The 19,947-nt window shown below is 42.3% G+C and overlaps 1 protein-coding gene across 1 annotated transcript in view; it reads right to left on the bottom strand.

Annotated features, from left to right (window-relative positions):
• Nucleotides 1-11,273: 11,273 nt before the first annotated feature.
• The window catches only part of ENPP3 (ectonucleotide pyrophosphatase/phosphodiesterase 3), an 84,197-nt gene continuing 75,523 nt past the window's right edge, over nt 11,274-19,947 (bottom strand). The window contains exons 23-25 of the mRNA XM_065402090.1: nt 15,180-15,312; nt 12,780-12,936; nt 11,274-11,447 (exon numbers count right to left, since the gene is read on the bottom strand). Coding sequence (XP_065258162.1) covers nt 11,274-11,447; nt 12,780-12,936; nt 15,180-15,312 — 464 coding nt within the window. The remainder of the gene's footprint in view (nt 11,448-12,779; nt 12,937-15,179; nt 15,313-19,947) is intronic.

Below are 19,947 nucleotides of genomic sequence, written 5' to 3'. Positions count from 1 at the left end.
GAAAATAAGCTGACTTCCATTTTGCCTCTTTTTGATACAGAGATCTCTTGAGGCAGGCTGAGAAATCTAGCAGCAAAGCAGTTGCCATTTTCAAAGCATGAATCTTTAGTTGATGGCTCACGTATACTGGGAAACAGGAAGAATTTGAGAGCATTGAGAAGGAAAACCTCTTCCCATTTTCTATGATAGAGCAGAGAATGAGAATCTTTTCCTTAAAATTGCAACTCTACTTGCTTGTGTAACAAGTTATTAAATGGTACTGCGAATTGGTCTTCATTTTATTGCTATAAATCTTTGCATGCTTCACCCTTTATTTTTTCTGGATAATAAACTTCCTCACTTTTATTTGCTCCTCGTCTGGGACACTATTTTGTCTTGCCACTTTCCTGTGGTAGGTTTAATACCCTGAGCAGAGTGGGCACAGTGTCACATATAGTTTTACCTTTTTAGGACTTTAAGGAATCATGTATCCTTTCTCTTCCACTTTCCAGTATTTCCAAATTTTTAAATTTTCCTGTGCTTTCTGATTTTCACTATATAAGGTACATGTAACCTTAGAATAAACACCCTTTGCCCTAGTAATACATTCTGGAGTTGTGCAGTAAGTACACAACTAAGCTCTTTTGGTTTAAGTAGCTAACATAGAATCAAAGGTAGGCATTTAAATAGCATTTGAATAAATAAGATTTTTTTTACAGGTCACCCAGATAAAAATGCTAGTACTGTGTTTTATGGGTGTAGAAAAGTAGGATCTTTGTCTGAAACAGCTAATTGTTTTCTACACCGTATAAACTCAAAAACGGCGTCCCATTTTCAAATACAGCTAGCTGTGAAAACACCTTTAGGAACTGCAATAACTCCAGGATATTGCTATCAGCACTGGATGTTTACTTATAATGTAGGACAGGATATTTTTAAAACATTATCAGCACCAGATAAGATTTTATATTTACTTCCGAATGGTAAAATTTAGGGCTGTTGATTAATCACAGTTAACTCACGCGATTAACTGAAAAAAATTAATTGTGATTTAAAAAATTAATCATGATTAATCGCACTATTAAACAATAGAATACCAATTGAAATTTATTAAATATTTTTGGATGTTTTATACATTTTCAAATATATTTATTTCTATTACAACACAGAATACAAAGAATACAGTGCTCACTTTATATTATTACTTTTGATTACAAATATTTGCACTGTAAAAATGATAAACAAAAGAAATAGTATTTTTCAATTTACCTCATACAAGTACTGTAGTGCAATCTGTTTATCATGAAAGTGTAACTTACAAATGTAGATTTCTTTTGTTTCATAACTGCACTCAAAAACAAAACAGTGTAAAACTTTAGCACCTACAAGTCCACTCAGTCCTACTTCTTGTTCAGTCAATTGCTAAGACAAAAAAGTTTGTTTACATTGATGTGAGATACTGCTGCCTGCTTCTTTTTTACAATGTCACCTGAAAGTGAGAACAGGCGTTCGCATGACACTTTTGTAGCCAGCGTTGCAAGGCATTTACATGCTAGACATGCTAAATATTCATATGCACCTTCATGCTTTGGCCACCATTCCAGAGGACATGCTTCCATGCTGATGATGCTAATTAAAAAAAATAATATGTCAATTAAATTTGTGACTGAACTCCTTGGGGGAGAATTGTATGTCTCCTGCTCTGTTTTACCTGCATTCTGCCATATATTTCATGTTATAACTGTCTCAGATGATGACCCAGCACATGTTCATTTTAAGAACACTTTCACAGCGGATTTGACAAAACGCAAAGAAGGTACCAATGTGAGATTTCTAAAAATAGCTACAGCACTCAACCCAAGGTTTAAGAATCTGAAGTGCTGTCCAAAATCTAAGAGAGATGAGGTGTGGAGCATGCTTTCAAAATTCTTAAAAGAGCAACATTCAGATGTGGAAACTACAGAACCTGAACCACCAAAAAAGACAATCAACCTTCTGCTGGTGGTATCTGATTCAGATGATGAAAATAAACATGCGTCAGTCCACTCTGCTTTGGATTGTTATTGAGCAGAAGTCCTTATTAGCATGGACACATGTCCCCTGGAATGATCGTTGAAGCATGAAGGGACATATGAATCTTTAGCGCATCTGGCACGTAAATATCTTGCGATGCTGGCTACCACAGTGCCATGAGAACTTTCAGGTGACGTAAACAAGAAGCAGGCGGCATTATCTCCTGCAAATTGTAACCAAACTTGTTTGTCTGAGCGATTGGCTGAAGTATGATTGAGTGAACTTGTAAGCTCTAAAGTTTTCCATTGTTTTATTTCTGAATGCAGTTTTTTGCACAAATTTCTACATTTGTAAGTTCAACTTTCATGATAAAGAGATTGTACTATAGTACTTGTATTAGGTGAATTGGAAAATACTATTTCTTTTGTTTTTTACAGTGCAAATACTTGTAATAAAAAATAAATATAAAGTGAGCACTGTACACTTTGTATTCTGTGTTGTAATTGAAATCAATATATTTGAAAATGTAGAAAACATCCAAAATTATTTAAATAAATGGTATTCTATTATTGTTTAACAGTGCGATTAATTTTTTTAATCACTTGACAGCCCTAGTAAAATTCACCCGTGCGCAGAGGGGAAGCACAAGGCCTGTGCACCACTTAAATATCCCATTGAAGCTCTCAGAGGCTTGAACCGTGGTGAATTTCACTCATATATACTATATTCCAGGGTTTAGGGGATGGCTGGGGCAATTCCTCCCCTCGTTTTCACCTGTCCAATCCTACTGTGCTCAATGGGGTTAACTTACTAGGGTGTAACTGAAGACAGAATTTGGCCCATTAGGACTGTGCCAAAGCCCATTGATGTCAAGGGGAGTCTTTCCATTGAGTTCAGTGAGCTTTGGATCAGGGCCTATGTCAATCGGTCCCGAAGGTATAGTGTCGGATTTTTCATTACAAAGTAATCATTGCTGCATATCATGGGTGCTAGAACTCGGGGTGCTCCTACACCCCCTGGCTTGAAGTGGTTTCCATCATATAAAGGTTTACAGTTTGATTCAATGGCTCTCAGCACCCCCACTATACAAATTGTTCCAGCACCCCTGCTGCATATAGGAAAAAATAATGCAAATCTATAAACAAAGCTTATTGCTAGTTCTGTATAATTTATCAGCCTTTTAGCCTAGAATTTCAAACCTACTAAATGGATTTTAAAGGCTAATTTCAACCATCCAGGTTGGAATATTTTGGCATTACTGCATCGTTTATATTTTCACACACAATCTACCTATGGATCCTAGACACAGGGGTAAATAAAACTACCATTAAAATTAAAAGTTTCACTGAACTAAACTGCAAGATTTGTCCAGCTATGCAGCCCACTAAATTTGTTGAACCACAGTACCGGTTTCCAGATCCCAGGGATGAAGGCACTGGCTTCTGGTAGGAAGGAAGGGAAAGAAGGAAAAACCAACCCACAGACTTTCCACCAAATCAATCCAAACTCCAGACATGTCTTGAGTTATTCATGACTAGACTCACTTATTGAATTTAGTAGTGAGGAAAATCTTCCCCGTGACTGTCTCTGTAAACAGCAAGGAATGTTCGTTTTCAGAAGGTCTATGGACCACATGGACAACTAAAAGGTTGACACACAAAAATCTTGAAAAAAAATATACTGTTAGGACAACTGTCAACACAGTTTCTGTGCACTGGGAGTACCGGAGCTGTGAGTTGGAGCTGTAGGAATTGGTTCCATGCTAGCTGAGGACTCTCCTACAGCAAGGGATCCGCAGGTTTGCACTGCCAGTGGAGCAGAGCAGGGATGAGACTCTAGCTCTTTACTCATAGTAGGCCAAATTTTGCAGTCCATTATTTTTGTGCAACCCCATTGACTTCAACCCTTAGTGACTCACTGTGCTGTATAAAAGCCTTTCTGTATGTTTTAACTAGTGTAGAATGAATAATGGGGGCAGAGGGGAGGGAATGGAATTCCACACCTATTCATTCAGATTATAGGCATAGTAATAATTCTTAACTCTCATATAATGCTTTTCATCAGTAAATCTCCAAGTGCTTCACAATATTTAATATATTTATCCTCCCAACACCTGCATACGGTACAGAAGTGTTATTATCCCCATTTTTAGAGACAGGGAACTGAGGCACGGAGTGCCTAAGTGACTTGCCCGAGGTCACACAAGAAGTCTATGGCACAGCAGGAACCTGGGTCTAAGTCCTAGGCCAGTGTCCTAGCCCCTGGACTAGAATATTCAGCTTGCATGTGTTCAGGACCCTTTCATGTTCGCTTTCTGAGACCACATGAGCAGTCAGGCTCTCTTAGCACACACTCATGTGAAAAAGTTATTTTTAAACTCAAATGCTCAAAAAATGCAGTGTGAGTTCAGAACTGCATGTTTGATTGTAATACTCAACATTCATGTATTGCTGGCTAGTTACAGAAGTTTTCCTTTCCTGAATCATAGCACTTATGACAAGTGTCACATTCCCATTCCTAGACCTAGATTCCTTGACAAATGAAATATGTACAGCGGAAAAAGTTTATACACACACACACACACACACACACACACACACTCTCTTTCTCTTTCAGTCTTGAAATTGGGGCCTGAGATGCTGAGCAGATGAATGTCCCCTCAGTGATGCAGAAGCCCACAAAGAGGACATTTCTAGACATGAGAAGAAAGTTCAAATAATCGGCCTCTGCTGGAACTGCCATCAAAGGTGCCAGCTATGATACGGATACCTTACAACCAGGAACTGGACTAAGGTCACTAGCTTCTTTCACACATACCACCAAACAGCCATCAGCTGGCAACTCTCATGCTGAGGATAATTCACAAAAGCATTATCTTTTCAAAAACTAAGCATCAGCTGTGCAGGTCTGTGTGTTTTAAAAGACATTCACGTGTTAGATTTTTTTTTTTTTAAAGTCTGATATTTTCAGGAATAACAGATACTACAACATATGTGTCAAAGTCTGAGGAACCTTTGAAAAACATAGTTTGGCCAGTTATGAACATATAGATACAGATTTTTAAAGTGTCCACGCTTTGTGCATAATTGTACCTAAAACAGATTTATTCTCACTTCTGAAATTAATTTTATGATTTGGCATGAGTAATTTGCATGCCTAAATCATTTTCATAGAATATGAATGCCCATTGACTAAGTTAGGAGTGAGATTTACCCTATGTTGAACATGAAGTTGTGTGCTCAAAAAGATGGTTCTGCCACCAGGAGTGGCGTGGTGTTGTTATTCTCTTACATGGATACAGAAGAAGATGTGAGTGCCCAAATGTCGCAGATCGAAATATAATTATATGTTAAAGAAGATAGCTTTGTGGTCTAACCACACATTCAAATCCCAGCAGGTTTGACTCAGACCTTCATCCTTGTGGAAAAGGAGAAATTAAATACCACTGAGCTTGTTTATGTGTAAGTATGGGCCTCTCAGAAGAGGTCTTAAAACAAGGTCCTATCTGTTCTGTGTGTACTTGAAAGTCAGTTTTAAAACAGACATCGCAACTTGGAGACTCAATTACAGGCTCCAATATTGATAATCATGACTGACTACTTGATTGTGCCTACAAATCAGCTGGTCATCCACCTGCCATTATTTATACCTACAATTAACTGTACTTGCAACTGGGATCTCAACCCCACCCCCAATCCGCCATGTAATTATCACACAGAACATTTGTAATAGCAGAGATTGGTAACCTTGGTAATTTCCACTACTGTACTCTAGCTGGCTGCATTTCCAAGGCACCATATATTCAGTATGCATTTTGACCCTTGGGCTCCTTCATGATGAAAGCCACTATATAAGTGTAAGATATATTACCTGTTTTTCCACGTTACTGCCTGTTTTGTGCTCCTGACTCATGCTTAATTATTTGAGAATAGCACAAAAGTATTTTAGGTATTGCCAAGCATTTGGAGGGAACTGTGAATACTCAAAGTGTCCACACACAATATCTGTGGCTTTTCCGAGGGTGCTCACCTCTTCCAGCATAAAATGGTCACAAAGGGTACATCGACGCTGTGATACAAGACCCATGGCATGGCTGCGGCTGGCCTGGGTCAGCTGACTTGGTCTTGCAGGATTTGGGTTGCTGGGCTATAAAACTACAGTGTAGATGTTTGGGTTCAGACTGAGGTCCAGGCTCTGAGATCCAGCAGTGGGAGTGGGACTCAGAGCCAGGGCTCCAACCTGAGCCCACATATCTACACTGCAATTGTATAGCCCCAAAAGCCTGAGCCAGCTGACCCGGGCCCTGTTTTTGGGGGTATTTTTTTAATCACAGTGCAGACTTACCCTGGTATAACCAGCTCTTTGGGTATGTAATAAAGACCATTTATTTGAATTTTGGAGCAGATATTTTTTCCTTAAAGTGCTGAAGTGAGGCATTTAATCATGTGACAAAATAGCAGCTGCTACATATTAAAAAGATATTCAAGTCAATTGAATTCATAGAAGAAGAAAGTAAAGATAACAGAGCATCACAGAATGGTGTTAGTAAATCTGCAGTTTTCTGACATATACAAACTGGTTTTCCCTTGATCTTCATTATAGAAATATTCTTTCATATGATTTGCAATGCCAAGGTCTCTATAGCACAACCATTTTATGTTGTAAACCTACAACACAGATCATTTGCAGTTTTTAAGAGACTCAGGAATATAAAATTTGGTGTATATTAAAAGGTTGGCTCAGAAATGCAGATTTGACTTATCTTGAATTGTTCTTATCCAGTTTGCACAAACCAAATCAAAGCTAATGTGGGGGAGATACCTCAATATTGATGCAAAATGAAAAAATTTATTATAGCAATAAAAAATTAAGTTGTTCTAAACTTGTTTGCACTTTTACTGAATATAAAGATTAGCTACACGAATGCCATAGCCAGGATGATTGGAGATATAACAATATTTATGTTTAGCTAGTAGTTACAAAATGTTAAGCGAATCAAAGAAATTTAGGTTTCAGAGTAGCAGCCGTGTTAGTCTGTATCCGCAAAAATAACAGGAGTACTTGTGGCACCTTAGAGACTAACAAATTTATTAGAGCATAAGCTTTCGTGGGCTACAACCCACTTCTTCGGATGCATATAGAGTGAACCATATATTGAGGAGATATATATACACACACATACAGAGAGCATGAACAGGTGGGAGTTGTCTTACCAACTCTGAGAGGCCAATTAAGTAAGAGAAAAAAAACTTTTGAAGTGATAATCAAGATGGTTCAGTACAGACAGTTTGATAAGAAGCAAGTGTGAAAATACTTACAAGGGGAGATAGATTCAATGTTTGTAATGGCTCAGCCATTCCCAATCCCTATTTAGCCCTGAGTTGATTGTGTCTAGTTTGCATATCAATTCCAGCTCAGCAGTCTCTCCTTGGAGTCTGTTTTTGAAGTTTTTCTGTTTTAAGATAGCCACCCGCAGGTCTGTCAAAGAATGGCCAGACAGGTTAAAGTGTTCTCCCACTGGTTTTTGAGTATTATGATTCCTGATGTCAGATTTGTGTCCATTAATTCTTTTGCGTAGAGACTGTCCGGTTTGGCCAATGTACATGGCAGAGGGGCATTGCTGGCACATGATGGCATATATCACATTGGTAGATGTGCAGGTGAACGAGCCACTGATGGTATAGCTGATGTGATTAGGCCCTATGATGGTGTCACTTGAATAGATATGTGGACAGAGTTGGCATCGGGCTTTGTTACAAGGATAGGTTCCTGGGTCAGTGTTTTTGTTCAGTGATGTGTGGTTGCTGGTGAGTATTTGCTTTAGGTTGGGGGGTTAACCCCCCCAACCTAACCCCCCAACCTAAAGCAAATACTCACCAGCAACCACACATCACTGAACAAAAACACTGACCCAGGAACCTATCCTTGTAACAAAGCCCGATGCCAACTCTGTCCACATATCTATTCAAGTGACACCATCATAGGGCCTAATCACATCAGCTATACCATCAGTGGCTCGTTCACCTGCACATCTACCAATGTGATATATGCCATCATGTGCCAGCAATGCCCCTCTGCCATGTACATTGGCCAAACCGGACAGTCTCTACGCAAAAGAATTAATGGACACAAATCTGACATCAGGAATCATAATACTCAAAAACCAGTGGGAGAACACTTTAACCTGTCTGGCCATTCTTTGACAGACCTGCGGGTGGCTATCTTAAAACAGAAAAACTTCAAAAACAGACTCCAAGGAGAGACTGCTGAGCTGGAATTGATATGCAAACTAGACACAATCAACTCAGGGCTAAATAGGGATTGGGAATGGCTGAGCCATTACAAACATTGAATCTATCTCCCCTTGTAAGTATTTTCACACTTGCTTCTTATCAAACTGTCTGTACTGAACCATCTTGATTATCACTTCAAAAGTTTTTTTTCTCTTACTTAATTGGCCTCTCAGAGTTGGTAAGACAACTCCCACCTGTTCATGCTCTCTGTATGTGTGTGTATATATATCTCCTCAATATATGGTTCACTCTATATGCATCCGAAGAAGTGGGTTGTAGCCCACGAAAGCTTATGCTCTAATAAATTTGTTAGTCTCTAAGGTGCCACAAGTACTCCTGTTATTTTTTTAAAGAAATTTAGGTTTCCATTTCTATCTTCTATGAACAAGTAAATCAAGCATGTAAACATTCATGTTTTAGAAAGAAACATGAGTATGAAAGGAATGTAGGGTGTGTTATCAGTGCAACAAATCTAGGCAAAGTGGGCTCCACCAACACCCACCCTCTTGCAAGAAAACCTACTATTTATACTGGAGAAAAACTTTTGTTTATTTTTTAAATGTTATAATGACAAAACTCTGTGAAATGCATACTTGTAAATATGTAGCTAAATGCAAAGTCCCTAATGTCTTTGCTGTGTAAACAGTAAAAATGTTTTTGTGTTCCACCATGGAATCTAATGGCCTAGCTAAACTGAGCTGTGAAAGAAGCCATTTAAGTATAGAATCTTTATATTAATGGGGAATTAATTAATTACTGACAGTGCACAAGCAAGTCCTCACCTAATTCAGGAAGACAAGAAAAGCATCATCCCAAAAATTAGCATCAACAACTTAAGCTAAGCTAAAATCAACAGCTTTCTAAAAGTTATTTAATTTTAGTTCTCAAAACAGTCTTAAAAAATTCTTATAAAGAAGGTCAGGAGTGTTTGGCCTTTTTGAAAACAGAATTTCATTTCCTGTCAAATTTTAGTAAAATTGCAACAATATCTCAGAGAATGAACTGAATAAAAAATAAGAGTTAAAGCTAGCTTTGAAAGTTATCTGATGCTTTCCTGCCACAAAAAGAACAAAGGCAAGTAAAGAAAGGTTGCATATGCATATGCATTAAAACAGACTGCATATGCAGGACCTGAAAGTGTCACCTAATGCCTGCCCTGCACTAAAAAGTGTGGTTGACCCAGCTATGTTACTCAGGAGTGTGAAAAATCCACATCCCTGAGAGACGTAGTTAAACTGACCTAACCATGGTATAGACAAGTCTAGGTCAACGAAAGAATTCTTCTATCAACCTAGCTACTGCCTCTTAGGGAGGTGGATTACCTCCACCTACAGGAGAAGCCCTCAGGGCTGCAGCTGTGCCGCTGTAACATTTCTGGTGTAGATAAGCCCTAAGCCAACACAGAAGGCATGAAACCAATGAAAGGATGACAACAACCAACTCGGAATGTAAACAAACCTGAAAGAGGTGTTTCCCGCCCCCTTCTCCCTATAATTCATTAACATAGGAAGGAGAAGGGTATAGAAACACTGAAGGATACAACTCCCCCCCCCCCACACCCTGCTCAAACAGCACTCCACAAGCCAGCCACCACAGACAGATAAGAAAAACAAAGAAGAACTTAAGAAGAAACCTACCTACCCAAGGAAAACCTCCCGCAAAGGCTTGAAAATCGATTGGTGAGAGGAAGTTAACTAAAATATGCCAAGGAATTAGGTTTAAAACTCTTCTAATGATTTTATTGGAATATTGAAATGCTGTTGTAACTTAGGCCATGTCTACACTGCACTTCCGTCATGAAAACTTTCGTCGCTTAGGGGTGTGAAAAAAATGACAAAAGTTTTAATGACGAAAAGTGCTGGTGTGGACAGCGCTTCGTCGGCAGGAGACGCTGTCCCGTTGACGAAGTTACTGCCACTCGTTTGGGGGTGGTTTTATTTTGTTGCTGGGAGAGAGCCCTCCCAGCAACAAAGAGCAGCTACACTGCTTACTTCACAACTGTAGTGGCCCTACCGCGCCATTGTAAGGTGGACAGTGTAGACATAGCCTTAAAAAGCAATCAGCTTCTCCATTTAATCATCAGGTGGTTAGATCAGGTATTCCTGGAGAGGAGACAGGGGCTAAACAGAGAAATAGTGGGATGTATGTGGATTTAAGTTTCTTAATATCCGTAATTGGCCTGTTTTCAGACAGCTCCTTAAATGGCTTCTTCTAAGTAACTAATTTAACTACCTTCAGTTTCATAGGACCTAGTTAAGAGAGTTTATAGCTAGGCAAAGTAAGTAGTTTAGATTATTATTAATAATAACTAGACAAGCTTCACTTCCCTTAAATTCTTTTACCAATACATGACCAGTTTTAAGTATCTAGTAAGATACTAAAATGAATTCATAATAATTTGAGGAAATGGTAAGTTAAGACCAAAGTATACTAAGAGAAAAGTGCCCCCCAGAGGTGGTTCACTCTCTGGGGTGTAATCGCCATTAAAAGCTCTCCTCTGAGAGACATACAGAAGAAATTGTAATGGAGGTAAACAGTTGATCATTTGTTTAATATTTTCTTTTCCTTTCTTTAATAAAAAAACATAGCCCTGGTTAATAACTATGATTATTTTGCTTCGTCTTGATCATGGTGTCCTGTAAGGTATATAAAAGAACCACTGTGACTAAATAGTGAGAACCACATCCCTGAGTTGGCAGTAAAAAAACCCACTAGTAGGAGCTGGCCTACCAGTTTTTGTTTCTGTAGACTAAATATTTTTAGTAATTTTTAAAATAAAATTACCTGGCAGTCAACCATTTAAAACTACCCATTTCAATCCCATACTGAATAACGACAAAAGACTGAAAATTTGAGAAAAAGCAAATAAAATTATGTTTCTTGTATTACAAGTTTGTTTTCTTGATCAACTGAAGAGCTGTAGTAGGTTTTTCTTTGCAGGAAACATTGAATTACTTGGATTTATTTGTCCAAGTTACTGACACAGGCTCAGTTAATGATAGTCTCAAATGTTGGCAAAAACGTCTTTAGCTGTAAAATTTCAGAGAGAGGCTGATTTCTGTCCTGGTAAAAGTCAAGCCCAGTTACAAGTTCCACATCTCGAATACGTGCTGCATGAGCCTGAACTCTTTCTTCAACCCACTGGGACTCTGGTTGCCCATCCTGCCAAAGCAAAATGAGCAAAGTTCAAACACTGGTTATTCCTTCACATGTTACCAAACAACAGAATAGCCTTGTATGGCATAAGGGCCTTCACTTGAAAAAGCTCTTTCCACTCTCTTCCTGGAAATCTCTGTAGTCTGGCATTTGGATGCCTGGTTTGAATTGGATCAAGTGGATGTTTTCTCTCATTCCTGATATCAATTTACTCTACTGAACAGATATTGCTGTTTCCAATAAGTTACACTCCACTTAATTGATTATTTTGGCTGAATAGTGGAGTGTGAGAATAGACTGTAGAGTATAACTCCAGTACTAGAGCCATCTTTTGAGGAATAACCTGTATTTTGGGAGAGAATTGTAAGCAAACAGAACTGACAAAGAAGCAAAATGCTGCTGATAAATGGTTCTTGACGTTTCAATGGCCCTTTAACTACAAAATATAGTGGAATCACATTTCCACTTGCACTTACAAATCAGTATAGTCTTATCTACTGTCTACATTAAGTACTGCCCCCCCCCAAAAAAAATCAAAGAAAACTAAAGTATAAAGAGTAATGGTCCAAAACACTATAATGTTTGTACTATTACTATAGATTTTTTTTTTCATAAAAGGATGGTAACTTATTTTTCCATTATCATCTCCTATTTACTATGTACTGTAAGTGTATCACTAAACATCAAGGCTATTGGTTATTAATTTCAATCTCAGAAGAAGCATTGATGTAAAAGTACACTATCTGATGTCAGCCAAAGACAAATAAGGAGTAATATTTTCCATAGCTGTGCTGAAGGGAGTAACCCTGCTAATGCTATTACACCATTAAAATGGTCTAAGAACAAGTTTTATTCTTCAAAAAGGTGCAGTGATCCCACCCTGCAAATAGAGAGAGCTGATCTAGGTCACCTCTAATCTGTAGCTCTTCCCAGCCCTGCTACATACTCCCCACTGCCAACTGCTGAATGATAACTGCTCTGAGTCCATCAGACCCACAGGATCCTTCCTTTCTTCCTGCATGGCTGGCTAGCTGCTTCTCTACTTAGCTGTCTCACTCTCTTCAGTCTGCCTCACCTGCTCCACACCCTGCTGCCCCAGCTTCTCACCCGCCCAACAATCTTTGCAATTTACAGCTGCTACCACTCACCTGACAACACGAACAAGCCCCTCACAAGCTGCCACTAGTTCCATCCTTCACTCTTGACTGTTTTTTGTTTAAATCAAGAATGACTGAGTTAAATACACTGGAATCTAAAGACTTCCACCAGAAACAATTCTGTACGAATCACAGCTCATGCACACACAGCGTGCAGAGACATGCACAAAATCATACTTACAGCACAGCTTTCACTGTTGTCAGGTTGATGAGGAATGATAAAAGACAAAACATCCAAGGAGCCCGCACAGTTCAGTGGTGTATTGGACTGGTTCTTACAGCTGGTCAGCATCACAAAGTAGTGGGTCGGGACAGGGATTTGTGTGTTGTTTATGTGTCTATAAAAGAACATTAATTAAGGGGTAAGTTTGATCATCAACGGCATAAAACAGGAATGAGCAAACTTTTTGGCCCAAGGGCCACATCTGGGTATGGAAATCATATGGTGGGCCAGGAATGCTAATGAAATTGGGGATTGGGGTGCGGGAGGGGGTGAGGGCTCTGGCTGGGGGTGCTGGCTGTGGAGTGGGGCCAGAAATGAGGAGTTCAGGGTGTGGGAGGGGGCTTCGGGCTGGGGTAGGGGGTTGTGATGCTGGGGGTGAGGGCTCTGGGGTGGGGTTGGGGATGAGGGGTTGGGGGTGTGGGAGGGGGTTGGGGTGCAGGCTCCTGGTGGCACTTACCTCAAGCAGCTCCCGGAAGTAGCAGCAGCAGCAGCAGCAGCAGCATGTCCCCCCTCTGGCTCCTATGCGGCAACGCGGCCAGGAGGCTCTGCACGCTGCCCCATTCGCAGATGTCGCCCCTGCAGCTCCCATTGGCCACGGTTCCTGGCCAATGGGAGCTGCGAGGGTGGCGCTTGGGGCTGGGGCAGCATTCAGAGCCCCCTGGCTGCCCCTACATGTAGGAGCCGGAGGGGAGCCACGCGGAGCCATGTCACGCATGGAGCGGGGTAAGCCCCAAACTCCACTCCCTGGATGGAACGCCAGAGCGGGGCAATCCCTGGGCCCCACTCCCTGGCGGGTGCTCAAGGGCTGGATTAAAATGTCTGAAGGGCTGGATTCAGCCCCCGGGCTGTAGTTTGTCCACCCCTGGCATAAAAGATAATATACTGTACAAGCACTGAAGTCAATGGAATTGTATTTGTATATATACACATCAATGCAGAATTTCACCTTTAAAAAAAAAAAAACTTGAAAACAGCCTTTTATATAAATATATCTCTAGTTTGACTGAATATCTGTATAAAGCACTACTCCAGCAAGGTAGGTAGCTCTAAAAGCATTTTAAGCATGTGATTGTCCCACTGACATCAAACGGACTACTCACATGCTTAAAGTTAAGCATGTGCTTAAGTGCTTCGCTGGATCAAGACCAAAATGCACTGCACCTTGCAGGATCAAGCCCCATATTTGCATTTCATTCTGTTAACAATTTAAAATATAATTAAGTTTAAATTGCAAAAATTAAAGAGAAAATTAGAATGGCAGGGAGGGTTGACAGTGCCTAACCTGAAGTGCCATGAAGAAAATGACACCTGGTAACCTGCTGTAGAAAGCTAAATCAGTTTAGGATTCACAAATAAAAGTTTCCCCACTCCAGTATGACAGTCATCCCTGTGTCAGGCCTAAGCCTTTGAGGTGCTGAGTGACTCCTGGATGTGCTGTACACCCTCACTTCCCACTGACAGGCACTTTATACATAGTATGACTAAATGTGCAGAATGAAACATGTTTGTGAAAAATTGTAGACAGTGTTATGTGGTTGTCTGGACATTACAGCATATTAGTTAGAAGGAATCTCCAGCCTGTCATCTAGTCCACCCTCCTGCATCACGGCAGAACTGATTTCACTATTCCCAAAACATCCTTGATAGATGTGGTATTAAGTCTAGCCTTGAATACAGCATCTCCAATTACATCAGTTCCACAAGCTATTAGCCAAGAAGGTGAGGGATGCAACCCCATGCTCTGGATGTCCTAAACATCCAACTGCCGGAAGCTGGGACTGGAGGATAGGGGATGGATGACTCAGAATTTCCCAGTTCTGTTCATTCTCTCTGAAGCATCTCACATTGGGCATTGTCTGAGACAGGATACTGAGCTTGATGGGTGGTTGGTCTGACCCAGTATGGCCATTTTTATGTTCCAATGTTGCAGAGGCCTCCCCCAAAAAGTGGGCTTCCCCTACATTTCCATGGGAACCAGATCAGAGTCGCCATCTTACATCACATGCACCTGCAACAGCATGTGGTTAGTACACTGTTTATCTGATATGTGTATGTAGTGTCTGTCTGTAGGTATGTAATTGTTATGACTATTTTCTCTGTATTGCAATTTTAAGTTCCCAAAGATTCTGCCATTTTGTGAATAAGCATTATATGGAGAGGATACACTCTGTGCTCCTCTCATGGATATTTTACTTTTGATCTTTCTTGTTTCTCTTAACCTATAACAGAAGTCATTCAGCCTGAAAGAATATGGCTGGAATGGTATGAAATATGGTTGGAATATGGAAAACATAACAGCAAATATATGTGAAATAAGCCAGTGTTTGACCCTTCTCTCAGTTACCTTTTTGTACTTACTGTGTAATTTCATGAAGAGCATCAAAATGGCCATCATAATTGTAATCAAACACTGGTCCACTGATCACATTCAGTCCATTCCTCTCTCCAGCATACTTTAGAAGCAGCACATCATGGAAATAGTTCCATATCTCTGTCATTAAAATGATAGTTGAACATAATTAATACCAGTACATAATTAATACCAGTTCCAAAATGCTCTACCTCTATTACATTAATGAGCTTGTGATTATTTTTTCACTTTTTGCCATAGGCAAAGAATGAAAATATAGCACATTTTTCCAGGCTAAACTGCCACAACTTCTTCTATATTTTATAATTTTTTTAAATATTTCACTTTTTAAGCAAATTTTGAGGGAAACTGTTGTATTGATACAACCAATGTCACCTATGGAAGAGGTGTGATAAAGGCTATGTCATTGCAAGCTTCTCCACACAGTCCAGCGATATGGCTCAACCTGAATTTGTAAAGAACAACTCTTGAACTGAGAGGACAGTTCATTTTCAATGCATATCAGTTCTTGGCATCTCTGCTGAGACTACTGACAAAGGTGCCAACTGGTGCTAGCTGAGATGGTGATTTTTGGGATGTGGATATTTGTTCACAGGAACTAGTCTGAGTCAACTGAACACATTTCAAATACCAGTGGGCCATTTAACTTATTTTACTTATGTAATTTAATTAAACATTTATCTTTACAATGTAAACTAGTGATAATAGGTGCACAGTTATAGACAGTGTGGCTAAAAATACACTCTTTTCTGTTTACTTCTTACTGATATACCCGTAATCTATAGTCTGCAGTAACTGGCCAGTGAGTTTTATATTTCTTGTGACAGGGTGTTCTGTCTCTAATTATTTATTTTCCCTTCAGGATTCAGGTCACTTTGCTGTTCTGAGTTTCTTTGTTTTATGTGGTATGAGCGAATGGGATATGAATGAATGAACTGTGAAAAGCAGTCCAGTCATTTTTATTTTCTCTCTTTTTTCTATTACTTGCTGTAGCATTTTCTATATTACTCCTTTGTCTTAGAAAACCAGCACTGGACTATTAGGGTATGTCTACACTACGAGAGTAGTTCGATTTTAGTTAAATCGAATATGTGGAATCGATATTACAAAGTCGAACGTGTGTGTCCACACTAAGGACAGTAATTCGACTTTGTCAGTCCACACTAACGGGGCAAGCGTCGACATTGGAAGCGGTGCACTGTGGGCAGCTATCCCACAGTTCCCGCAGTCCCCGCTGCCCATTGGAATTCTGGGTCGAGCCGCCAATGCCCTCTGGGTAAAAAAAAAGGGTCGAGGGTGCTTTTGGGTAACTGTCCTCATCCGTCCGTCACTACCGCCCTCCCTCCCTCCCTGAAAGCGCCGGCGGGAAATCAGTTCGCGCACTTTTCTGGTCAGTGACAGCGCGGACGCCACAGCACTGCGAGCATGGATCCCGCTGCGACCATCGCTGCAGTTGTGGCCGTTGTCAACGCATCGCAACTCATCATCGACCTTTCACTGAGGCAGATAGAGAGAAATCTGGCGAGGAGGCTACGGCAGCGGGGTGAGGACCTGAACTCCGAAAGTAGCACACGCCTGTCTGAAACCACGACACCCAGTGCCGAGGACATCACGGTGGCAATGGGGCATATGGATGTTGTTGAACGGCGATTCTGGGCCCATGAAACAAGCACGGACTGGTGGGACCGCATAGTGATTCAGGTCTGGGATGAATCCCAGTGGCTGCGAAACTTTCGCATGCGGAAGGGGACTTTCCTCGAACTTTGTGAGTTGCTGTCCCCTGCCCTGAAGCGCAAGGACACCCGGATGCGAGCAGCCCTGACTGTCCAGAAGTGAGTGGCCATAGCCCTCTGGAAGCTTGCAACGCCGGACAGCTACCGGTCAGTCGCGAACCAGTTTGGCGTGGGCAAATCTACCGTGGGGGTTGTTGTCATGCAAGTAGCCAAGGCAATCGTGAAGGTACTGCTGTCAAAGGTAGTGACCCTGGGAAACGCGCAGGCCATCATAGATGGCTTCGCCGCGATGGGATTCCCAAACTGCGGTGGGGCTATAGATGGGACTCACATCCCTATCCTGGGACCGGACCACCAGGCCAGCCAGTACATCAACCGAAAGGGCTACTTTTCAATGGTGCTGCAAGCACTGGTGGACCATAAGGGACGTTTTACTAACATCAACGTTGGATGGCCGGGCAAGGTTCATGACGCTTGCGTGTTCAGGAACTCTGGTCTGTTTAGACGGCTGCAGGAAGGTATTTACTTCCCGGACCACAAAATAACTCTTGGGGATGTGGAGATGCCTACAGTGATCCTCGGGGACCCAGCATACCCGCTAATGCCCTGGCTCATGAAGCCCTATACTGGCGCCCTGGACACAGAAAAAGAACTGTTCAACTACCGGCTGAGCAAGTGCAGAATGGTGGTGGAGTGTGCTTTTGGCCGTCTCAAGGGGAGATGGAGAAGCTTACTGACTCGCTGTGATCTCAGCGAAACCAATATCCCCATTGTTATTGCAGCTTGCTGTGTGCTCCACAATCTCTGTGAGAGCAAGGGGGAGACCTTTATGGCGGGGTGGGAGGTTGAGGCAAATCGCCTGGCTGCTGATTACTCCCAGCCAGACAGCCGGGAGATTAGAAGAGCCCAGCGGGACGCACTGTGCATCCGGGAGGCTTTGAAAGACAGTTTCCACACTGAGCAGGGTCACCAGTGAATTTTAACTTTGTGGACACAGAAGCTGAACTTGCCACCGTTTCTTTACCCAGTTACCGTTGACTATCCTCTCCAGTTACATACCCCCTTCACCCCCTTCCCAAAAAATAAAATCTGTTCTGTTTTGTTAATGAACACCGTTGTCTTTATTACTGTTTTCGCGGGAATGTTTTAAACCTGGGACGCAGACTGTGGCGGGGTGCGGGTTTAGTGTTGTGATGCAAATGATGATTCTAAACTCCAGGAATGACAGGTTCCGCAGTGGTGGACTGGTTGTTTCAACAGAGCCTGCCAGCCCTCCTGGGCGGGACAGCGTGTATGTGTCGGCTATGTGACTGTCTGGCAGGGGGAGGAGGGTTACAGCTCCCCTGCTGCGCGGCTCTGTGATGCATTAGATCTGTAACTGCCCTCCCCCGCCACAAAGTCACAGAGCAACCTCCCCCCCCGCCCCGAACATGAAAACCACCTCCCAGATTGACCAGGGTCACTAGTCACTGCACTGGGTATGTGTCCTGATGCTGGACCTGACCCCGCCTCTGTACCCTGCTAAAGGTGACTGTCCTGTCCAATTACCAAGCCCCTTCCCCTCCTTCAGACAGACTCTCCTCCAAAAGAAAATCATGGAAACAGTAATTAACAGAAACGAATATTTTATTATGAACCACACATGAAACGTGGGGGTTGAAACTTGCACGGGGGCTTCTGTGAGGTGTGTAGGAAAGGACTTTTAAAATTTTGGGGAATGAGAGCCTTCTAGTGCTAGAGCAGTCTGCAGGGGTTGACTGAAAGTTTTAACGGCCCTTGCCGCCCCTCCTTCTTTGTACTTTGGGTGAGGGGGGTGTGGGACCTGGTGGCGGGGGAGGGCGGTTAGAGATAGACTGCAGCGGGGCTCTGTCCGCCTGCCTCCGGTCTTGCAGAACATCCACAAGGCGCCGGAGCGTGTCCGTTTGCTCCCTCATTAGTCCAAGCAGCTTTTCAGTAGCCTGCTGGTCCTCCTGACGCCACCTCTCCTCCCGTTCCATGACTGCTCGGTGCATTTGTGACAAGTTCTCCCTCCACTGTGTCTGCTGGGCTGCCTGGGCTCGGGAGCAGCTCATTAGTTCTGAGAACATGTCCTCCCGCGTCTTCTTCTTCCTCCGCCTAATCTGCGCTAGCCTCTGGGAGTGTGCTGACAGGCTGGGTTGGGAGACAGTCGCAGATGTGTCTGTGTGAATGGGAAAAATGGAGTGAATTCCTGAGACAGATAAATGAAGTTGTGTACAAAGAACCTAGTCTTTCTCTGTGAACAAGACCATGCACTGCACCTCTCACATGCGCACTCAGGACAAGGTCGAATTTTCGGCCCTCGCCTTCAGTGCCTGGGGTCTTGCAGTGGTCTTGCAGTTATCTGAGAAGCGTGGCAGGACACCTGAACTTCTGTAGCGTGCAATCATGGTAAGCCGTAGACTTCTGGCTGCTTAAAACTGTACTAGTAGCACTGGCCTCCTTTCACATTGAAAGCAATGCCAGTCTCTGCTGCCAGCAATCAGGACAGCATGAACTATGCCCCTGTCCCACCCCCTCGCGGCTGTCCCAGGGAAAGATCCCTGTATGCTGCCCCTCTCCCTCCACCGCGTGGCTGTAAAGCAGTCCCAATACTAACATTCCCCTCCCTAATTCAAAGCAGGGCGTCATGAGCGACATCACCCTGCTGAGGATCTCGGAGTCCCAGAGGGAAAGGATGCTTCGAGAAAGCCTTCAGAAACCAGGGCCGTTTGCCGTCATGCTCTGCAGGGCAACGATACCAGAGTAACTGATGGTGTCGTGGCGCGGAAACGTGTCCTACCACGGAGGGCCCAATAAGATCGCCCTACCCAGGAACCTGATGAACAGGCTGGAAATGTACCTTCATGAGACCTATGAGGAGTTCTCCTATGAGGATTTCGCCTCTATCCCCGGCCATATTGACCGGATTTTCGCGTAGGTGCACTGGGACTAAAGAGTGGAGCGTCTTGGGCAGCAGAATCATGACTTACCGGACATTGTAAAAAAAAATTTAAATACTTGG

Source organism: Emys orbicularis, chromosome 3 (genome assembly GCF_028017835.1).
Source record: "Emys orbicularis isolate rEmyOrb1 chromosome 3, rEmyOrb1.hap1, whole genome shotgun sequence".
NCBI classification, from domain to species: Eukaryota; Metazoa; Chordata; order Testudines; family Emydidae; genus Emys; species Emys orbicularis.
The sequence above is the reverse complement of the archived record's forward strand: the minus strand, read 5'-3'. Positions and strand labels throughout refer to the sequence as shown.